This window comes from Heteronotia binoei, chromosome 8 (assembly GCF_032191835.1).
Source record: "Heteronotia binoei isolate CCM8104 ecotype False Entrance Well chromosome 8, APGP_CSIRO_Hbin_v1, whole genome shotgun sequence".
Taxonomy (NCBI): domain Eukaryota; kingdom Metazoa; phylum Chordata; class Lepidosauria; order Squamata; family Gekkonidae; genus Heteronotia; species Heteronotia binoei.
The window spans coordinates 56132377-56150010 of record NC_083230.1 but is presented as its reverse complement, the minus strand read 5'-3'; the positions used below and the strand labels follow the sequence as shown (position 1 = coordinate 56150010).

At 42.9% G+C, this 17634-nt stretch overlaps 1 protein-coding gene across 1 annotated transcript in view; it reads left to right on the top strand.

The window, feature by feature from the left end:
* The window catches only part of E2F7 (E2F transcription factor 7), a 43571-nt gene extending 33022 nt beyond the window's left edge, over positions 1-10549 (top strand). The window contains exons 11-13 of the mRNA XM_060245117.1: positions 5402-5672; positions 7464-7888; positions 9720-10549. Of these exons, the coding sequence (XP_060101100.1) occupies positions 5402-5672; positions 7464-7888; positions 9720-9896 (873 nt within the window). The 3' untranslated portion in view covers positions 9897-10549. The remainder of the gene's footprint in view (positions 1-5401; positions 5673-7463; positions 7889-9719) is intronic.
* Positions 10550-17634: the final 7085 nt, after the last annotated feature.

Below are 17634 nucleotides of genomic sequence, written 5' to 3'. Positions count from 1 at the left end.
TGAGAGGCGCGTTGTAGCGGTGGAGGAGTCCCGCTCACGTTCATCGGTAGCGATTCGATCACCAATCAGAGAGTCGACTGATGTTTTCGGAGCATTTGCTGCGAAGAGAGTCCTCGTCGGAATCAGAAATCGGTACCGACGATCAGGACAGAGCTCCAGAACCATCGCCAGTGTCGCATACGTCATCGGAGGATCTGAAGTCGTATGGAGACCTGGTTAAGAGGATGGCGACCTCTCTTTCCCTTCCAATATCACAGCCGCAGCCTGTCATTGATGATACAATCTTCGACATAATGCAGCGTGAGACATCTACAGCCTGTGACAAAGGTGATCCTTCAGGCAGTGAAGGAGCCCTGGGCGAAGCCTGCCTCCACTCCGGTGTCATCAAGGAGATTGGACCACATGTATCGGGTCCAAAAGGCTGGAGCAGAATTCCTCTTCTCACATCCGAAACCAAATTTTGTGGTTGTGTCATCTTCCTCAAAGGCTCGCAAGGTTCATTCTTCTCCACCAGATAAGGAAGGGAAGAAGCTGGACAATGTGGGGAGGACGTTTTACTCTGCAGGGGCTCTGGGAGTAAAGGTATCTAACTATGCTGCGTGCATGGCTAGATACCAATACTCTGTATAGGATCAGCTCACCCCTCTCCTGTCCTCCCTGAGCGAGGAGAAAAGAGCGGCGGCAAAGAAGCTTCAGAAGGAGGGTTTTGCTGTAGCCAAACAGCAATTGGCTGCAGCAAAACATATGGTGGACGTTTCTGCAAAAACCATTACGTCGGCCGTCTGCCTTCAACACCACTCCTGGTTGAGGTCAACAGCTCTCCAACAAGACACCACGGCCTTTGTGGAGGATTTGCCGTTCAAGGGAAGCCTCCTCAGTACCATGACCGATACTGCTCTGCAAGAGATTGATAAGAGCATAAAAACCTCTAGAAACCTGGGAGTTCCGGCACCTTCCAGAGCTCCCAAATCCAAACAGTGGCACAAAGCATGGGTCAAGAAACCCTACCAGAAGTTCTCCCCGGAACAGCAGTTGCGACCTCGCTCTACTCAACTAGAAAGCAGTCTCCATACAGGGGGAACAATAGAAACCGATATGCCTCTCAGACCACTAGCAAGTCCAAAGGCCTTTGACTTTTCAATAGCTTGCGTCACCGTCCCCATCCTTTCTTCTTCCATCCGCCTCCGCCCTTTCCTACTGGCCTGGGAGTCTATCTCAACAGACAGGTGGGCGCTTTCCATCGTAGCGGATGGCTACAGAATAGACTTCGTTCAGATTCCGACCCAATCCGTGGTAATCACCACACCCCCTTCCCCACCTCTGCTGGCGGAGGTGAGCAACCTCCTACAGAAACAAGCCATAGAACGGGTCCCGATGGAGGCCAGGATGGGAGGCTTCTACTCTCGATACTTCCTGGTTCCCAAACGGGATGGGGGCTTGAGACCCATCATGGACCTTCGGAATCTCAACAAGTTTATCCTGTGCCAGAAGTTCAGAATGTCCACTCTGCAAACAATCCTGCCTCTCATCAACCAAGGGGACCGGATGGCAATGCTGGAACTCAAGAATGCATACTTCCACATCAGCATCCATCCTGCGTTCAGACGTTTCCTCCTGTTTGCAGTAGGTTCTCAACACAGTTCAACGTTCCTCCGTGCGGTCTGTCCACTGCACCTCGGGTGTTCACGAAGATGATGAGCATTGTGGCTGCCCATCTCCGGCTTCAAGGGGTAGTCGTTTTTCCATACATCGACGACTGGCTCCTTGTGGCAGAGTCGAAAGAGGCTTTATCATCCCACATTGCTGTCACTCTTCGTCTTCTCGACACCTTGGGTCTGCAGGTCAATTTGGAGAAATCACACCTCCATCAAGGACAGTTCAATTCATAGGGGCTTTGCTGGATACGAACCTGCATTGTGCGTTCCTGCCTCAGCAGAGAGCAGTGGACATCATCAACCTTGTGCAACTTCTGCAAAGTCGAAAGTGGGGCACGGCGCAGCAGCTGCAGCGGATGCTGGGGCTGATGGCGGCGACAACAAGCGTGCTACTTTTTTGCGAAGCTGAGGATGAGAGGCCTACAACTCTGGTTTCTCCGTCAGTTTTGGCCATTGAGAGACTCACTCGGAAGAGGTTTACCATTCCACCGGCGATTCTTCAATCTCTGCATTGGTGGAGGTCAAAGAGAAACATTTGCCAGGGAGCTCCATTTCATCTCCCTGCACCTTCTGTGACTATCACAACAGATGCATCTTTGTGGGGTTGGGGGGCCCACATGGATGGTCTGTGTGGGGGGGCCCTTGGCCTCTGAAATTGACTCACTGCCACATAAATTATTTAGAACTGCTGGCAGTTCATTTTGCTCTCCACTCCTTCCGTCCCCTGGTGACGGGGAAGGTTGTTGCATTGCTAACGGACAATACCACTGCCCTGTGCTACATCAACAGGCAGAGGGGGACAGTCTCTCGACGGCTGTGTGCCCTAGCTCTGGATCTGTGGTTGAAGTGCCTGGACTACGACATCTTCGTGAAGGCTGCACATCTCCCTGGGGTCCTCAACTTGCAGGCAGACTCCCTCAGCAGGGGCGCGGCTTCCCTGCACGAGTGGGAACTACAATGGCGCTTCCTCCAACCTGTTTTCCAGCTTTGGGGATATCCTCAGGTGAATGTCTTTGCTACAGTCGAGAACAGGAAGTGTCCTCTGTTTTGTTCCAGAGAGGGTGCGGATCCAGAGTCGTTGGGAGACTGTCTGCTGTTTCCGTGGGAAGGTCGGTTCCTCTATCTGTTTCCGCCTCTGCCGTTGTTGACGATGGTGGTCAACAAAATCGCAAGAGAGAGACCGTGCTGCATCCTGGTGACTCCCTGGTGACCTCGCCAGAATTGGTGCTGGACAGACTGACTCGTCGTCCCTTTGAGCCGATGGCCACGTGTTCGCTACAGCTCCTTTCATGGAAGACTGCGTTTTTGGTAGCCATCACATCAGCACGTCGTGCAGGAGAGCTCACGGTGATGTTCTGTGACTACCCGTATTTTGTTTTTCAGGAAGCTGGAGTTTCGTTAGCTCCTGATATTTCTTTCCTCCCAAAGGTGGTTTCTCAGTTCCACCTCAAGTTAGAAGTTTGGTTGCCCACTTTTCATCCTACGCCTTTCTCGGATGAGGAACGTAGGTTGCATGCTTTAGATGTTAAGCGTGCTTTATTGTTTTATTTAAGTCGTTCCAAGAGCTTTCGCAAGGACAAGCAGCTTTTTGTTTCATATGCTGCTCCTAAGTTAGGTTCCAGGATTTCGTCTCAGAGACTGTCAAAATGGCTCACTGAGACTATTAAGTTGTGTTATTTGTTGGCTAAGAAGCCGTTACCTGGGCCTATTCGCGGCCAGTCTACAAGGGCGATGGTGACATCGGTGGCGTTCCTGAAAGGCGTGTCCCTGACGGATGTTTGCAAGGCTGCCACTTGGTCCTCTCCGCATGCCTTTATGAAGCACTATGCGCTGGATGTGCATGCTCAGCAGAGGACTCGTGTGGGAACTGCGGTGCTGCAAGCTGTTTCTTCCAGTTGACCGTCTTCCCGCCTCCAGGTATGTCTGGCTTGCTAACCCCCCCTGAGTGTGAAGCACAGAGACCACGAAGAAGATAGACAGGTTGCTTACCTGTAACTGTAGATCTTCGAGTGGTCATCTGTGCATTCACACTACCCGCCCTCCTTCCCCACTGCTGACGGTCTCCCTATGTTAGGGGCTTCCAGCGGTCAGGAAAGAACTGGCGGGATCCCCGCACTGGTGCCGGTGAGCATGTGCACTGGGATGCCTGCGCATGCCCATTGGCACCGAGCGCGGAAAAATCCCGGTGTTTTTTAGGTACTGATTCGGGGATCGGCGCAGGTGCACTATCCCATGAGTGTGAATGCACAGATGACCACTCGAAGATCTACAGTTACAGGTAAGCAACCTGACTTTCCCCTACCTTTCCTTTTTAAACAATATTTTGCAAGAGTTTTAAGCATGTTTGTATATTAAGTTTAATAATAATTAATTGTGTTTTAATTGTGTTTGCCTGTGTCCTTTATAAAGTGTACGTCTCCTCTCTCTGGCATTACATTTTAGGACATGCATGGCTCAGCCCCACAAAGTCCCATTTATGTAGATCCGGCTCTCCTAACAAATGAGTTTGACACCCCTGGTTTACTGTATTATGACTTTATTCTCATTTTCCTGACTCCTTCCATATCTTAGAATATAAAACAAGATTCTTCACATGTATCTAAAAAGCAGTATTATTTGTTAGTGAACTGTAGAGGAAAAAATTCTAAGGGTCCCACCATCCTAGGAATTCTATGACAAAACTTGTAAATATCACCCAAGTTCATTCCAGGTCAAGCTGAGGGGAATTGTGCATTCAGTCTCCACTGTAAGCTGTGTGACTGAAAACATGTATAGATTCATACCTAGAAACTATGGAGTAGGGAGGGGCCATGGCTCAGTGGTGGAACATGCAGAAAGTCCTTGGTTAAATCCCTGGTATCTCCAGTTAAAAGGATCTGGAAATGGGTGATGTGAAAGACCTCAGCCTAAGATCCTGTTGAGCTGCTGCCAGTCTGAATAGACAATACTGGCCTTAATAAGCCAGTGGTCCAGTTCAGTGTTAGGCAGTGTCATGTGTGTGCAGTGCAGTCCTGTGTTGGGAGTTCATACAGGGTAAACCCATTGACTGCATTGAGCTTAGACTGGAATAGCACTGTATGGTTAGAAAACCGTAGTTCTTGGGTAGGTTTTTACTGAATATTTCAGATATGTCTCTCACATACTAACTCATTTTAATCCTTAATATATGGAGTGATCCTTAGCTTGTGAGGGAAAGGGGGAAAGTTGAAATTTTGCTTTTCTTTAAGCCAAGACCTGTTAAAGGGCCATTTTGCCATCCTGCTGAAAGTTCCTCCATCAATTTTCTCCCCAAATTAGCCTCCATAGTATGCCAAAAGCAGAAACTAGATACATCCTTGCAGAAGGATGACTGTGAAGCAGATAGCTCAAGGTAAGTCATTTTGATGAGTCCTGTGATTCAGGAGAAACAGTTCTGCTAACCTGTCTGGTCTGGATGAAAATCCTTGAGCATGGCATATAATCAGATGCATCATCATGCTATCCACCTTCCCGTTTCTGAATGTGGCAGCTTCTCATTACAAAGCATCTTCAGTCCAGTGCTGGAAAGCCACTTTCTAGGAGCATATTTGCATTTTTTAAAAGACAAGCTAAAAAACAATAGGCAAGCTACTCTGTGAAAATGTTATCCTATTTCTACACTCTAGTTTTAAGGTTCTTAGTACTAGAAATAAGTTGCGCAGGGACCCTCACAAATAGGACTGTGTCACTAGGAAAGATAACATCATTTGTGCTTTTCTTTTTGTTAGAAGACTACTAAACCAATGGATCCAGAAGCTTCCCCAGATCATAACTGCAATTCCATTGACCAGTTAAGAACTTTGCAGGTTGAATCAGAAACTCCTTTTGTTGTGGAAACTTCTATAAAGGAGACGGCAAAATCCTTAGAAACTCAAGAGCAAGAAAAGCCATATAGGAGTAAAGTTCTCAAAGAAAACATGAATGAAAATGAACAGGTGTCTCAAGAAAATGGCAAACAATCTGTCTTACCGCAGTATCTTTACGTCCAACCTACATCAGGTAAGACCTACTCAAAATCTAGTCAATATATTTTTGTTGTTCCTGCAGAAAGACCATGGATTTCAAGAAAGTCATTTCAATAAATGACTTTAGGTTTTAGAAGAACTGTGCATGTCCTAGAATCCTCCTTTGTATTTTGTCATTCTGTTTAAGTGTCTGTCTTTTCCTCAGAAGTTTAATTTAGTTCCTTGAGTGCATGATTTTGAGGAGCTAAGGAGAAGATACACTTACTGAAACTAGCGTATTCAGATGTAATATTGCTGTATGACTTGGGTAGACAACTTCCTGTTTTATCAGATGCACAAAATAGGCAGGCAAGGTGGTGTGAACCATAATATGGGTTACACTGTGTAATGAAGCAAATATGGTTTAAATTTATATAATGTGGGGGTTTTTCTTCTGTTGGTAAAATTTTCTTTTGTGCAGATCTATTTTACAGAATATTACTGAATTGGTATTTGCAAAAAAAGGCTGATAATCGGTACATAAAGGAAAAGAGTCTGAAAAGGAAATGGGTGGTAATCACAGTCCCTACCCAATGGGGAAACTGTGCTTTATGGCAACAATTCAAAGCAAATCTTTATCCCCTCAGCCTACCAGTGCTCACATAGGCCAGAGGGCTCCTGCCTTTTCTTTAACAAGAGCTTTTTCTGAGTAATGGCAAATAAGTCTGAGCTCCCCTCGGTACATTATTAAGTTTTGTTATGTCCCAGAAACAGAACATGGACTAAGAAGAACACCAGAAATGCCAAGCAGCACAGAGTAAATTTTGTGACATAAAAGCATTTTTAAAGAAATAAAGCCTAGAGCAGGTTTTTGTGTCTCTGATCTTTCTTGTATTCTGTAGGGGTCCCCAAGCTGCACTGCAGCAGCTAACAAGCTTCTGGTAGTCCATGAGCTACCTGTTGTTAAAGATCCCTGAAACAGACAGTAAAGAATAAATAACAGGTTGAGCTGACCTCCCTGGTGTTTGGGTTTTATCAGTGATGCTCCTCATTGTCATCTTGGTCCTTTATCCTTTGTCTTGAGAAAGGGAGACTTATTTTTAACATTTATTAAATTACAAAATTTACAAGAACCTATAAACATTTACACCATACCTTGTTTTCAGTGGTGGTGGTGGAAAGTGCTGTCAGGGTCACACCCAATTTATGGCCATTCCGTTGGGGTTTCAAGGTGGGAGACTAACAGGTGGCTTTCCATTGCCTGCTTCTGCGTAGCACCCCTAGACTTCCTTGTAAGTACCAATCAGGACCAACCCTGCTTAGCTGCCAAGATTTGATAAGGTTGGGCTAGCCTGGGCCATCCAGGTCAGGGCATATTCAATAGTTTACATTAACATAAATCACATTAGCTGCTTTGGATCCCCACTGGGGAGAAAGGCAGGGTATATATGAAGTAAATAAATATAAAACAGCTAATAACTATTATCATATGGCATTATGTGTGGTATAGCCAGAAGAACCTAAGATTGTCTGGCAGCCTTAAGTTCTAACTCTTTTAGTGTTATACAGCACTAGAGGCAATCTTGACTTATTTTGGGGGCTGAGAGCGCTCTGGAAGAGCTGTGACTGACTCAAGGTCACCCAGTTGGCTTTAAGTGGAGGAGTGCAGAATCGAACCTGGTTCTCCAGATTAGAGTCTGTCTTTCTTAACTGCTACACCAAGCTGGCTCTTTAAGATAGCTAATAAATCATCTCATAGTAAAATCAGTAATAATAACATTAAAGCTTGTACTTTGCTGAGGGTTTAATTGCAATCTCTGCCTCTGTTCATCTGTCTTTGGTTTAGGATTGAACAGTTTTAATTTCCTGTTTCCTGCCAACCAGTCTCCTGATCCAGTCAGCCTCCCTCCAAGCCGTTTGCCTTCGCTTAGTGTTCCCTGCGTGGTGGTCCCATCTCCTGCATTGGCGTCTTTCCCTCTTATCTGTTCTCCAGCAGTCACAAGTCAGCTTTCTTCTTCTTCTGCTGGCTCTTTCCCAAACATCACCTGTATGAATTTCAGCATGCCTGGCCTGACATCTACTGCACCGGTATTCATTGGGACCCCAGCAGTTATTACTCCGAATTCACCACAGCTATCAACTCTGGACCCATGCCAGCAGGTTAATTCATCTATGCACCTGAACCCCATGCTAGGATCTGCTTGCAGCTCTGTTAAAGCAGACTCATCAGCTTGCATGGGCCACCATCTCACCCTTCTCAAATTGCAGCAGGTGAGGATGGAAAAGATTAATGGAAAGAATAAACTCCAGGACATAAAACTCGGTTGGAATGCCTGTAAAATGTCACATGTTCTTGTATTTCCAAGGTTCTGCTGCTTATTTGGCAGCTAAAAATGATAACAGATTTGTAAAATATTTTTTTGTCTTGTTTACAAGATCCTTTTTAAAAATAATCCAATAAGAGTTTATTAATTATGCTGGGATACTATTTGTGTTTTATGCCAACTGAAGTCATTTATCACTGTCGAGAGCTCCACATGTTACAGTACATACTTAGCTCCTGCTCTTTCATATTCACTTCCGTGCAACATACAGATCTAGGCATCCAGTCCTTGCATGCACAAAGCTCTTTCTATTGAAGTTTTATTTTTATTTTTTATTTGGTTTATATCCTGCCCTCCCCACCGGAACAGGCTCAGGGCGGCTCACAACAATAAAATGAAAACAATCAATTTAAAAATTTTATAACATTAAAATGACAATTTAAAATTCAGTAATTAAAACAATCTGGTGCTGATATCATACGTAGTTGTTCGCATCTGATGGCTTCAGTATTCTTACATTTTCTCGCACAATGACAGTAACTCTAGATCCGTTAAAGGCTAACCGGAAGAGTGGTTTTACAGGCCTTGCGGAACTAGGCGAGGTCCTGCAAGGCCCTCACTTCCTCTGGAAGCTGGTTCCACCAGTAGGGGACTGCTACCAAGAAGGCCCTCTCACTGGTAGATTTTAGCCTCAGCCCAGGGATCACTAGTAGGTTTTGGGATCCAGATCTAAGTGCTCTCTGGGGAATGTGTGGGGAGAGACAGTAAGCAGGTCCCTAAGGTAAGCAGGTCCTTGACCATATAGGGCTTTAAAGGTAATAATCAGCACCTTAGTTAAAGTTAAAGGGACCTCATTTGTTCCTCATAAACAGACATTCTTTTATAGTGGTGGTGTGAATGAATGTAAGTATATGAAACAGGGCACAAAGTATTTCTTTCCAACTGAAAGTGTCCATCCATCCGTGTGTTTGGGGATGTCAGAAATTTACACAATGTTTGGATAATTAAACATTTAGCACCGAGGTCAGCAGGGAAGAACCTGCTGAGTATTCCCGGGCCAAAAGAGGTAAAGCTACAGAGTACCCGCACTCGGGCCTTCTCTGCTATGGCTCCACGCCTATGGAACCAGCTTCCGGAGGAAATGCGGGCCCTACGGGACTTTGAACAGTTCCGCAGGGCCTGCAAGACCATCCTTTTCCGAATGGCCTTTACCGACTAAGAGAGAGACTGCTGACCAAGCTCACCATCTGTATAATAGCACCAACACATTAATTAATTTTATCTTTTTAGAATTTTAATTAAACTGTTAAATTAGTATTGTTAAACATTATACAATGTATATATTGACCTGTGTTGTTAGCCGCCCTGAGCCTGCCTTGGCGGGGAGGGCGGGATATAAATAAAATTGATGATGATGATGAGGAGGAGGAGGAGGAGATAAACTTGAGTGCAACTAGTGAAGGCCATGTGGATGTTGCTTCGTTTATGAAAACAGACATTGAGCTTAAGGTTTGGATAGTGCAGGGCTTCTGTATTATTTCCAAACCCGTGAAAGGCACTATTGTTGCTGATCCTCTTGATATGCAGGTTGGCATGCAGAGACCAGCCTGTGCATAGCTGGATCAGGTTTCTGGAGTGAAGTTCTAATTCCATCACCGTCAACTTTTCCATTCTGTTGTACAAAAAATTGCTCTCAATTTAAGTTACTGTAGCTAGGGGGGAAATAGGGTTTGAGAATAAACTAATGTTGAACTGCTTTGTTTTCTTCTTACAAACAGCCTTCTTCAGCGCCCCTGACACCTAAAAGCATTCGTCCTGTACACCAAGAAACATTTTTCAAGACCCCTGGCAGCCTTGAAGATCCTGTTGCGTGGCGGAAAAATGAAGGCAATCAGAGCAAAACTGCTAGTTCTGTTCAAAGAAGACTAGAAATCTCTAGCATCAGCTCTGACTAATCCAGCTCTTTGCAAGAGGTGTGGGCAACTTAGAATATAGCCTCATATGCTACAGACATAGTCAGTTATTACATTAAAGTGTAATAAAGGATACATAAAACTGTCATTCCCTTTGTACCATTGCTCACTAAGCATTTACATACAGTTTTGTTAACTTTCTTACTTATAAATAACTCAGACTAAACTAATATAAATACCAGTTGGGAATCAAATTATGTGCATGCTGATCTAAAGAAGTCTCAGTCTGTATATTTGGCATTTAGAAAAGAAATTTTACTTGAGAGAAGAAATCTTAACAGGTTTACCATGTCTGTTTAAAAAGCCCCCCCTCCCCAAAAAAGGGAGCTGGCCAGCACTTATGGAGGGGTAACACTCTTTACAAATACTTTATATGTCCAGAATGAGGGAGGGAGGGCCTCTAAACAAAGTGATGTAGTAGCTGCTTCTTTACTAGAGAAGCACAATTTAGCAAAAAGTATTTGAAATTGCAAAGCTTTTGCAGAGTACTTGAATGTGATCAACTGATATACTATTTTTGCTGCACTTGTTAATCAAAAGTCTAATAACTTACAGAATGAATGTATTCATGTGACAAACTTTTCAGACCAAAATAACTGTGAATTTGAAACTTCAATAGGATGTGTTTTAATGAACCTTGTGGCTTCTCTGTTGTGTTCTTGTTTTGGGGAAAACATACAAGTTAATTTTTAATTGTTGCCAATGCAATTGATGTGTCCAGACCTATATGATTTACATTAATTGTTGGATTTTTATTGAAATAACACCTTGAGCAAAGAATTAAATGGCAGCTGAGGTCAAAAGAATACATAAGAAACTAAGGATTTGCAGCAAAATTAATGAGTGATCAGTGAAAGTTGTTAAATTAGGAGGTAGGCCACTTTTTGTGAGAAGGAAGGGAGGAACAGAAAACACGTGTTCATTCACAGTCCCCAGACTTGGTTATTGGCACTTCAGAGTAATTAATATTTTATAGATTGACTATCAGTTTGCTTCACCAGTATAAAAACTAACACTGTAATCCTAAATACATTTATAACCTTCTAAATCCACTGAAGTCATGCTTATGGTTGCACTGTGAATTGGCACATAGACTGGTTTCAAAAGAGAAACTCTTGTCATGTCTTTTTTGAGTTTATAATCAAGTAAATGAACTGACTTTTTCTTTACTTTGGGATGACTTTGTATTGGGTGGAAGTGTTTTTTCTTGAGATTAGACATGTATTCTGATTTGTCATTTGACCAGGCTTACAGGAGAATGATGGTATTTTTTGTCATTTTTGTTTAAGGTGTTAAGGTTTTTATTTCATGTTTTCTGAATAATGGAATGGATTACTAGAAGGAAACTGAAACTGAATTTTATCAGAGCTGCAAATTGGGCATTCAGTGGCTTTGTGTTAGAAGAAAACTAGTAACAGACTTACAGAGATGATGTTAAATTTCAGCATTGAAATCATAGCAGACTAAGAACATGCAGAAGGAAAATCTTATTACAGTTACATTTTTAAACATTCTAACACTACAGAATTTGCATGTTTGTGTTACTTTTACCTGAAATATACAAGTTTTCCCAAGTGAAATTAAATGCTGTAAGAAACACAGCTGCTGTCAAGCATACATACAGCAGGTGGCCAAGTCACTGGCCTGGTTACCTCTTCTCAGTTGGATCTGGCTCCAGGCAAACTGTTGATATCCACAGAAGGATTGTAAGGTGTGCCTCATTCTTATCTCCTCCGTTTGTATTCTGTATGGAATTCAAGGTGGTGATTCTAAATTATAAATGGTTAGATTTTAACAGACACATTCTTACTGCGATCCCTAAAATATTATATAAAGACAAGTCAGTGATGAAGATGTGCATGTCCAGTACCCCATACTGTCTTTCTCTGGCCACACAGAGCAGCAGGCAAAATGATTCCTTCCACTGGCACAGCTTCATAAATTATTTGGGGCAAAAATAAACGGATAAATAATCTGAAATGCAAACATTTTTGAACTCATTCCAACAAAAGCTGGAACTCATTAGTAGGCATCATTAACTTGGGAGATGTGGGAAGTCTCCTAGAAGTGCTTTCAGCTACTGCTGTCCTGTAGCAGAAAAATTATGGGAAACTCCCTTAAAATGTTGAAATGGCTACACAGTGATGTGGCAGCCTATGCTGCCTGGCTACTGTCTCTCCCAGTTGTGTGGACAAGGCAAGGGGGAACAATGGTGAGCCTGAAAGTCTGGAGGTGGCATGAGTTGCCAGGCAAAGATGGGTGTCTGATTCTAATTTGCATAAATGGAGAAAGGTATGAGGCTAGCAACAACATAATCAGTTACTTCTGGGCCTGACCTTTTTACTACTAATCACTGGCAAAACTTACAGGGCAATCCTATGTAGAGTTGTACCTTTCTAAACCCAATTTCATATCTGGATTTAGAATGATATAATTGTTTAGGATTGTGCTGCTATTGTAAATGAATGCAGGAGTGCGATGCTGATTGACTGCTGAAACCTGCAGCCCTGCCCACAGGATGCAATGATTGTCTACAGTTCCTGTGATTCTTGCATAAAAACAATCTGATAAAACTGCTTCAGTGGGGGCAAGGTTATTGCTCTATTGTATGCACTAACATAAGTGCAGGTACGCTACATTGCATAGGATTTGAGGTCTTGCAAACTGTTCTTGATCTGGTACAAAAGTGTTGGCAGGGGAACCATGTATGTATAATCTATATACTTGAATCTACCGACCACGTTTACATTTCTCAATTCCTTTTATAAAAGGTGCTATTTCTGTATTTAAAAAGCTGTAATTTTTTAAAATGTAAATCTGCTTCCTGTTTATAACATTGCACTGCTAGTTATTCTCTTAGTATTAACTTTGCAGCCACTTGTGAATCTCCTTCACTGGTTAGGAATGTCTTTTGTTCTGTCTATATTCTTTAACTATACTCTGCATATAATATTATTAAGAGCACACGCTATTGTTGGGGGGTATATTTTTTATACTTTCACTTAGATAAAGGCTAATCTTTGTAAAATAAAGGTAAAGTTAAAAATTGGGGGTTGCTTGTTTTTGTTTTTAAAAGTAAATTACATGTATCTCACCTGAGGAAGTTTCTTGACCCATAGGCCTGAGAACCTGTTTCCTAATAATGTTTCCTTCCCTTTGTTGCACCTGCTTCTTGGTAAATGCAAGAAATCTCTCTTTGTTTTCTGTTCCCTGAAATATGGTCTGCAATGCATCATTCCTGCAGGAGATTGCCAAGGCAAGAAAATAAAAGTACATTATGAAGAAAAGTGCTCCTCTCCTCAGACTTTGCAGGAATTTTGTAAGATAGTAGGAGAGCATTCTAACATTTTGGGGGAGCAGTATTTGTGAAGAAAAAGATATTGGATTTATATCCCTCCTGAATCTCAGAGCGGCTTACAATCTCCTCTAACTTCCTCCCTCACAACAGACACCCTGTGAGGTGGGTGGGGCTGAGAGGACTCTCACAGCAGCTGCCCTTTCAAGGGCAACCTCTGCCAGAGCTATGGCTGACCCAAGGCCATTCCAGCAGGTGCAAGTGGAGGAGTGTGGAATCAAATTTGGTTCTCCCAAATAGGAGTCTGCACACTTCACCACTACACCAAACTGGCTCTCAATGCAAGTGAATCACCTGCATTGTGCTGAGGTTGGATTAGATGGCCCTGGAGGTCCCTTCCAACTCTGATTCTATGAACATGTGATTCACCACTTGCAGACTGAAGTGGTGCAGTCTGGTCTACTTTGTCATTTATATCTCTACTGCATGTGTGAACCAGGTTCAGATGTTGGGAGAAAAGAGCTAAGTGAAATAACTAACTGAAAAGACCCTGAAGTGGCCAATTGTCTTCAGACATCAGATACAACTAAAAATCTCTTCAGGAAGGAATCATGCTCCCAGGTCCTCTTCATTCAAGTTAGGAAGTACTCTAGATTCTGTCATGCAGATGCTTTCCTTGGAATAATTTCTGATACCTATTGGAGGGAAAGAAAAGAAACCTGGCAGCTTGATGCATACACTGGAACAAAGTTGATTCTAGAAACATGTATTTTATAATACAAAAAGTTCTGTAAGGAGTACATAACAGTTTGTGAAAAACATCAGATTTTTGCTCTTTGCTTATGCTCAGTTTACTTTTCTACCATTTGACAAGTCTCAAACTACAAGTTCATGCTTCTGAGGCAAATTGTGATACAGATAACGAGTAGAGGGAAAAGGTGAATATTGTGATGCATGAAAGATGTGTATCTTGCAAGAACCGTACCCATTCCTTCAGCTGTGGCACTGGCCCTTCTAAAGGATTTGCTTTGACTTGCCACATGATGGCAGTAGCACTTGTATGACAAACCATGAAGCTAAATATGCATGTTTTTAAAATGCTTCTGGTTTTGGTACTTCTTGCCCAGTGGGTGTCTAATTCCTTTCTTGCTTGCTTTGGGCTGCCATGCAGCTATAAGTGACAGGACAATTGCAATTACACCTTCTGCTTGCTTTATTGGATGATACTGTAAATTAAATTAAAATCAGCAAAGTGACTACAGTACTGAAGCATGAAACATTAAAATATATTCAAAGGTTGCATTGCTTAAATTGCTTTTGCAAAAAGCTGTAGTGGGGTTTTATGCCAATAGGAAATGTAACCATAGCCCTGTGGCTTAGAGTTTGTTTGCAATCCAGCAGGAAGCACAAGACTGTGCCAAGAGACACTTTATACCTTGTGGGGAAGAAATACAGTAGATGAAAGGTGATCTGTGCTGACTCAGTCCAGATTATAAAAAGGCTTCAAATGCTGGGCATTACAGACAGGTGATAGGAAAGGGAAAGGTATATATGTAAGATGATGTTCCTGTCCTTGGATTGGAAGAGGCAACTGATCTTTCACCTTCCATTGAGCCTCAGTGCTCTCTGCCATTGACCCATTTAATACAACTCCCTTTGAACCTTGGTCACTTGCTCCCTTGAGCATCTTCAAAGTTTCATCCCTAGTAGCTATTACCTCTGTGAGGAGTGTAGGAGAAATTACAGCACTTAGAGATGATTATTCGTTTGTAAAGTTCCATGGCCATAAGGCAGTGTTAAGACCCAGCATTCATTTTATACCTAAGGTAGTTTCTAGATTCCACCTGAGTCAGGACATCTCACTCCACCTTTTCCCCACACCCATTGTCTTGCAGAAAAGAGGCTATGCACATTAGATGTAAAACATGCCTTACTGTTTTATTTAAAGAACAAGTGACTTCAGGAAAGTCCCACGATTATTTGTCAGTTTGCCAAATCATCTAAGGGAAAGGTCACATCCCACACAATATCTAGGTGGATTGTCTCTGTTATCAAGAGAACCTATGAGCAAGCATCAGTCCAGTGTCCATTACAAGAGCACTTGACAAGGTCTCAGTATCTGCCACTTTTCGAGGGGTCAGTCCATTGACTGAGGTGTGCAAGGCAGCTGCCTAGTCATCAGAGCCAGTTTGTTGTAGTGGTTAAGAATGCAAACCCTAATCTGGGAAACCTGGGTTTGATACCCTGCTCCTCTACATGCACCTGCTGGTGTGACCTTGAGTCAGTCACAAGTTTTCCCAGAGCAGTTTGTGAAAGAGCTCTCTCAGCCCCACCTTTCTCACAGGGTTTCTGTTGTGGAGAGGGGAAGGGAAAGGAGACTATAAATTGCTCTGAGACTACAAGTGAAGGGCAGGGTATAAATCCAATCTTCATCATTTATAGCCACCTTCATTAAGCACTACTCTGTGGACATTAATACAAGAATCTGGAGATGTCAGTGGGGACAGCAGTCTTGCATTCAGTCTTCCAATTAATCACTCACCCCACCAACTGGTAAATCAGCTTGCTAGTCTCCCATGTGGGGCTGCACAGGACAACAAAGATAAAAACAGTGTTAAACTTAACCGTAACAGTTCATCGAGTTGTTACTGTGCAGGCACACATCCCTCCCTCCTACCCCACTGTGAGCTCTTCTGTTATCTTAATTTTTTCTCTGACTCATAGCAGTAGCTCAGGAGAACTGAGGGAGAGTGTGGAGCCCCTCTCCAGAACACATGACTATTGGGTGGGGGGGAAATGGTATCAATGGCTCCCATTGGTAGGGGATTCTCCTGCTCTGTTATTAAGATAGCTAGAAAATCTTCCAGTGGTGATTGGCCTGCATGCCTGCGCAGTGACAATGAACAACAGTTACAGGTAAGTGCAACGCTTTTTTGTTTCTAAATATTTCTTATACATAAAGAGTCTGTTTTTTTCTTTTAGCCATTGTTACTATTCACAGCACTATGTCTAAATTCTAGGATCATGTTACTGAAGATAATGCATGCATAGACTTGTTGAACTTGCTAATATGTGGCTTTAAGTGGACAAAGTGAACAAAGAAATAGAGCAAAGTGGTGCAGAAATGAAGTCTGATTATGGAGGATTTGAGAGAGACAAGCTATATCATGTAGCACACATCACATCACACAACCTTTATTGGCATAACAGCACGAATCCAAATGGATTGCACGAATCTATGAACAAACAGAACATCTAGAAGCATAGTAAAGGGGGGGGAGAAAAGGGGGGGAATGTCATGTAGCTCAAGGTGGTCTTTGCAACATTGAAAATGCATTCGTCTTTGCAAAAATAAATCAAGTGTCAATGCCAAAGCAAAATGTGCTTTTTAAACCGAGAGTCTATGCTGAGCATTGTAAAACATGATGTAAATCAATCAGCCATGCTTTTCCCAAGACAAGCTGCTATTTTTGTACACTCCCTTTGTTTCTTCCTCAGACAAAGCTGCACAAACACCTGTCAGAAGCTAACTCCTCAGCGTAAACTGAACAAGACTAAGTACTGTACCACTTTTGTCTTCTATTTCAACATAGTCTGAAGGGTAATTTGTTGACCGTACTATCTGATTCTGTTATTGTTGCTTTTCTAAGGCATTTTCTGCACTCTCCTTTTAATCCGTGTTCACTGCGGTCTCCTATAAGCAATTATGCACTAAAACCAAATTCAACCTTTTTTATCCCTTTTTTCCTCCCATTCTGCATTACATTACCTCCCTTCAGCAGTCAGCCCGGTCTCAGCCCACTGTTGGCCTGGGGGGGGGGGGTTGGATGCTTTTTTGCCATGGACTTAACTGATTGTGCCCTCAGATCTTTCACAGCTTCTCATAGCTCAAAGTGCTCTTGCAGCCTGGATCCTGTGTTTAAACACCATTGAGGTAGGATCCACCTGTCAACCCTGTAAAAGTATTTTAAAGTATCAATAGGTTGCAAAGGACCTGATCACAGGGCTGTCACTGGATCAATTCTAAAGTGGCAGTTCTAGCTCCACAACTGAAGAAAAATCAGAATGTTTTGGGGCGCTTCAAAATTCTATTAGAATCATTGGATCCCAGGTCCTGGCTAGGATTCAAAGAGCTACTTTTGGTTATCTAAGGCAGGGGTGAGGAACCTTTTTTCTGCTAAGGGCCATTTGGATTTTTATAACATTCACAGGCCATACAAAATTATCAACTTAAAAAACAGTGCTCTGCCAAGGAAGAATGATTCAGGCTGGCAAAATTAATGCAAATAATTATTTTTCTATTTGAAGTCATGTGGGGAGAGCCTAATTCAACACACACATACACACACCGGCCTGCTGCCCTAAGCAAATTCCTAGGTCCAGGCATATTAGACCACATCCCCTAATATTAGCATATAAGGTCAC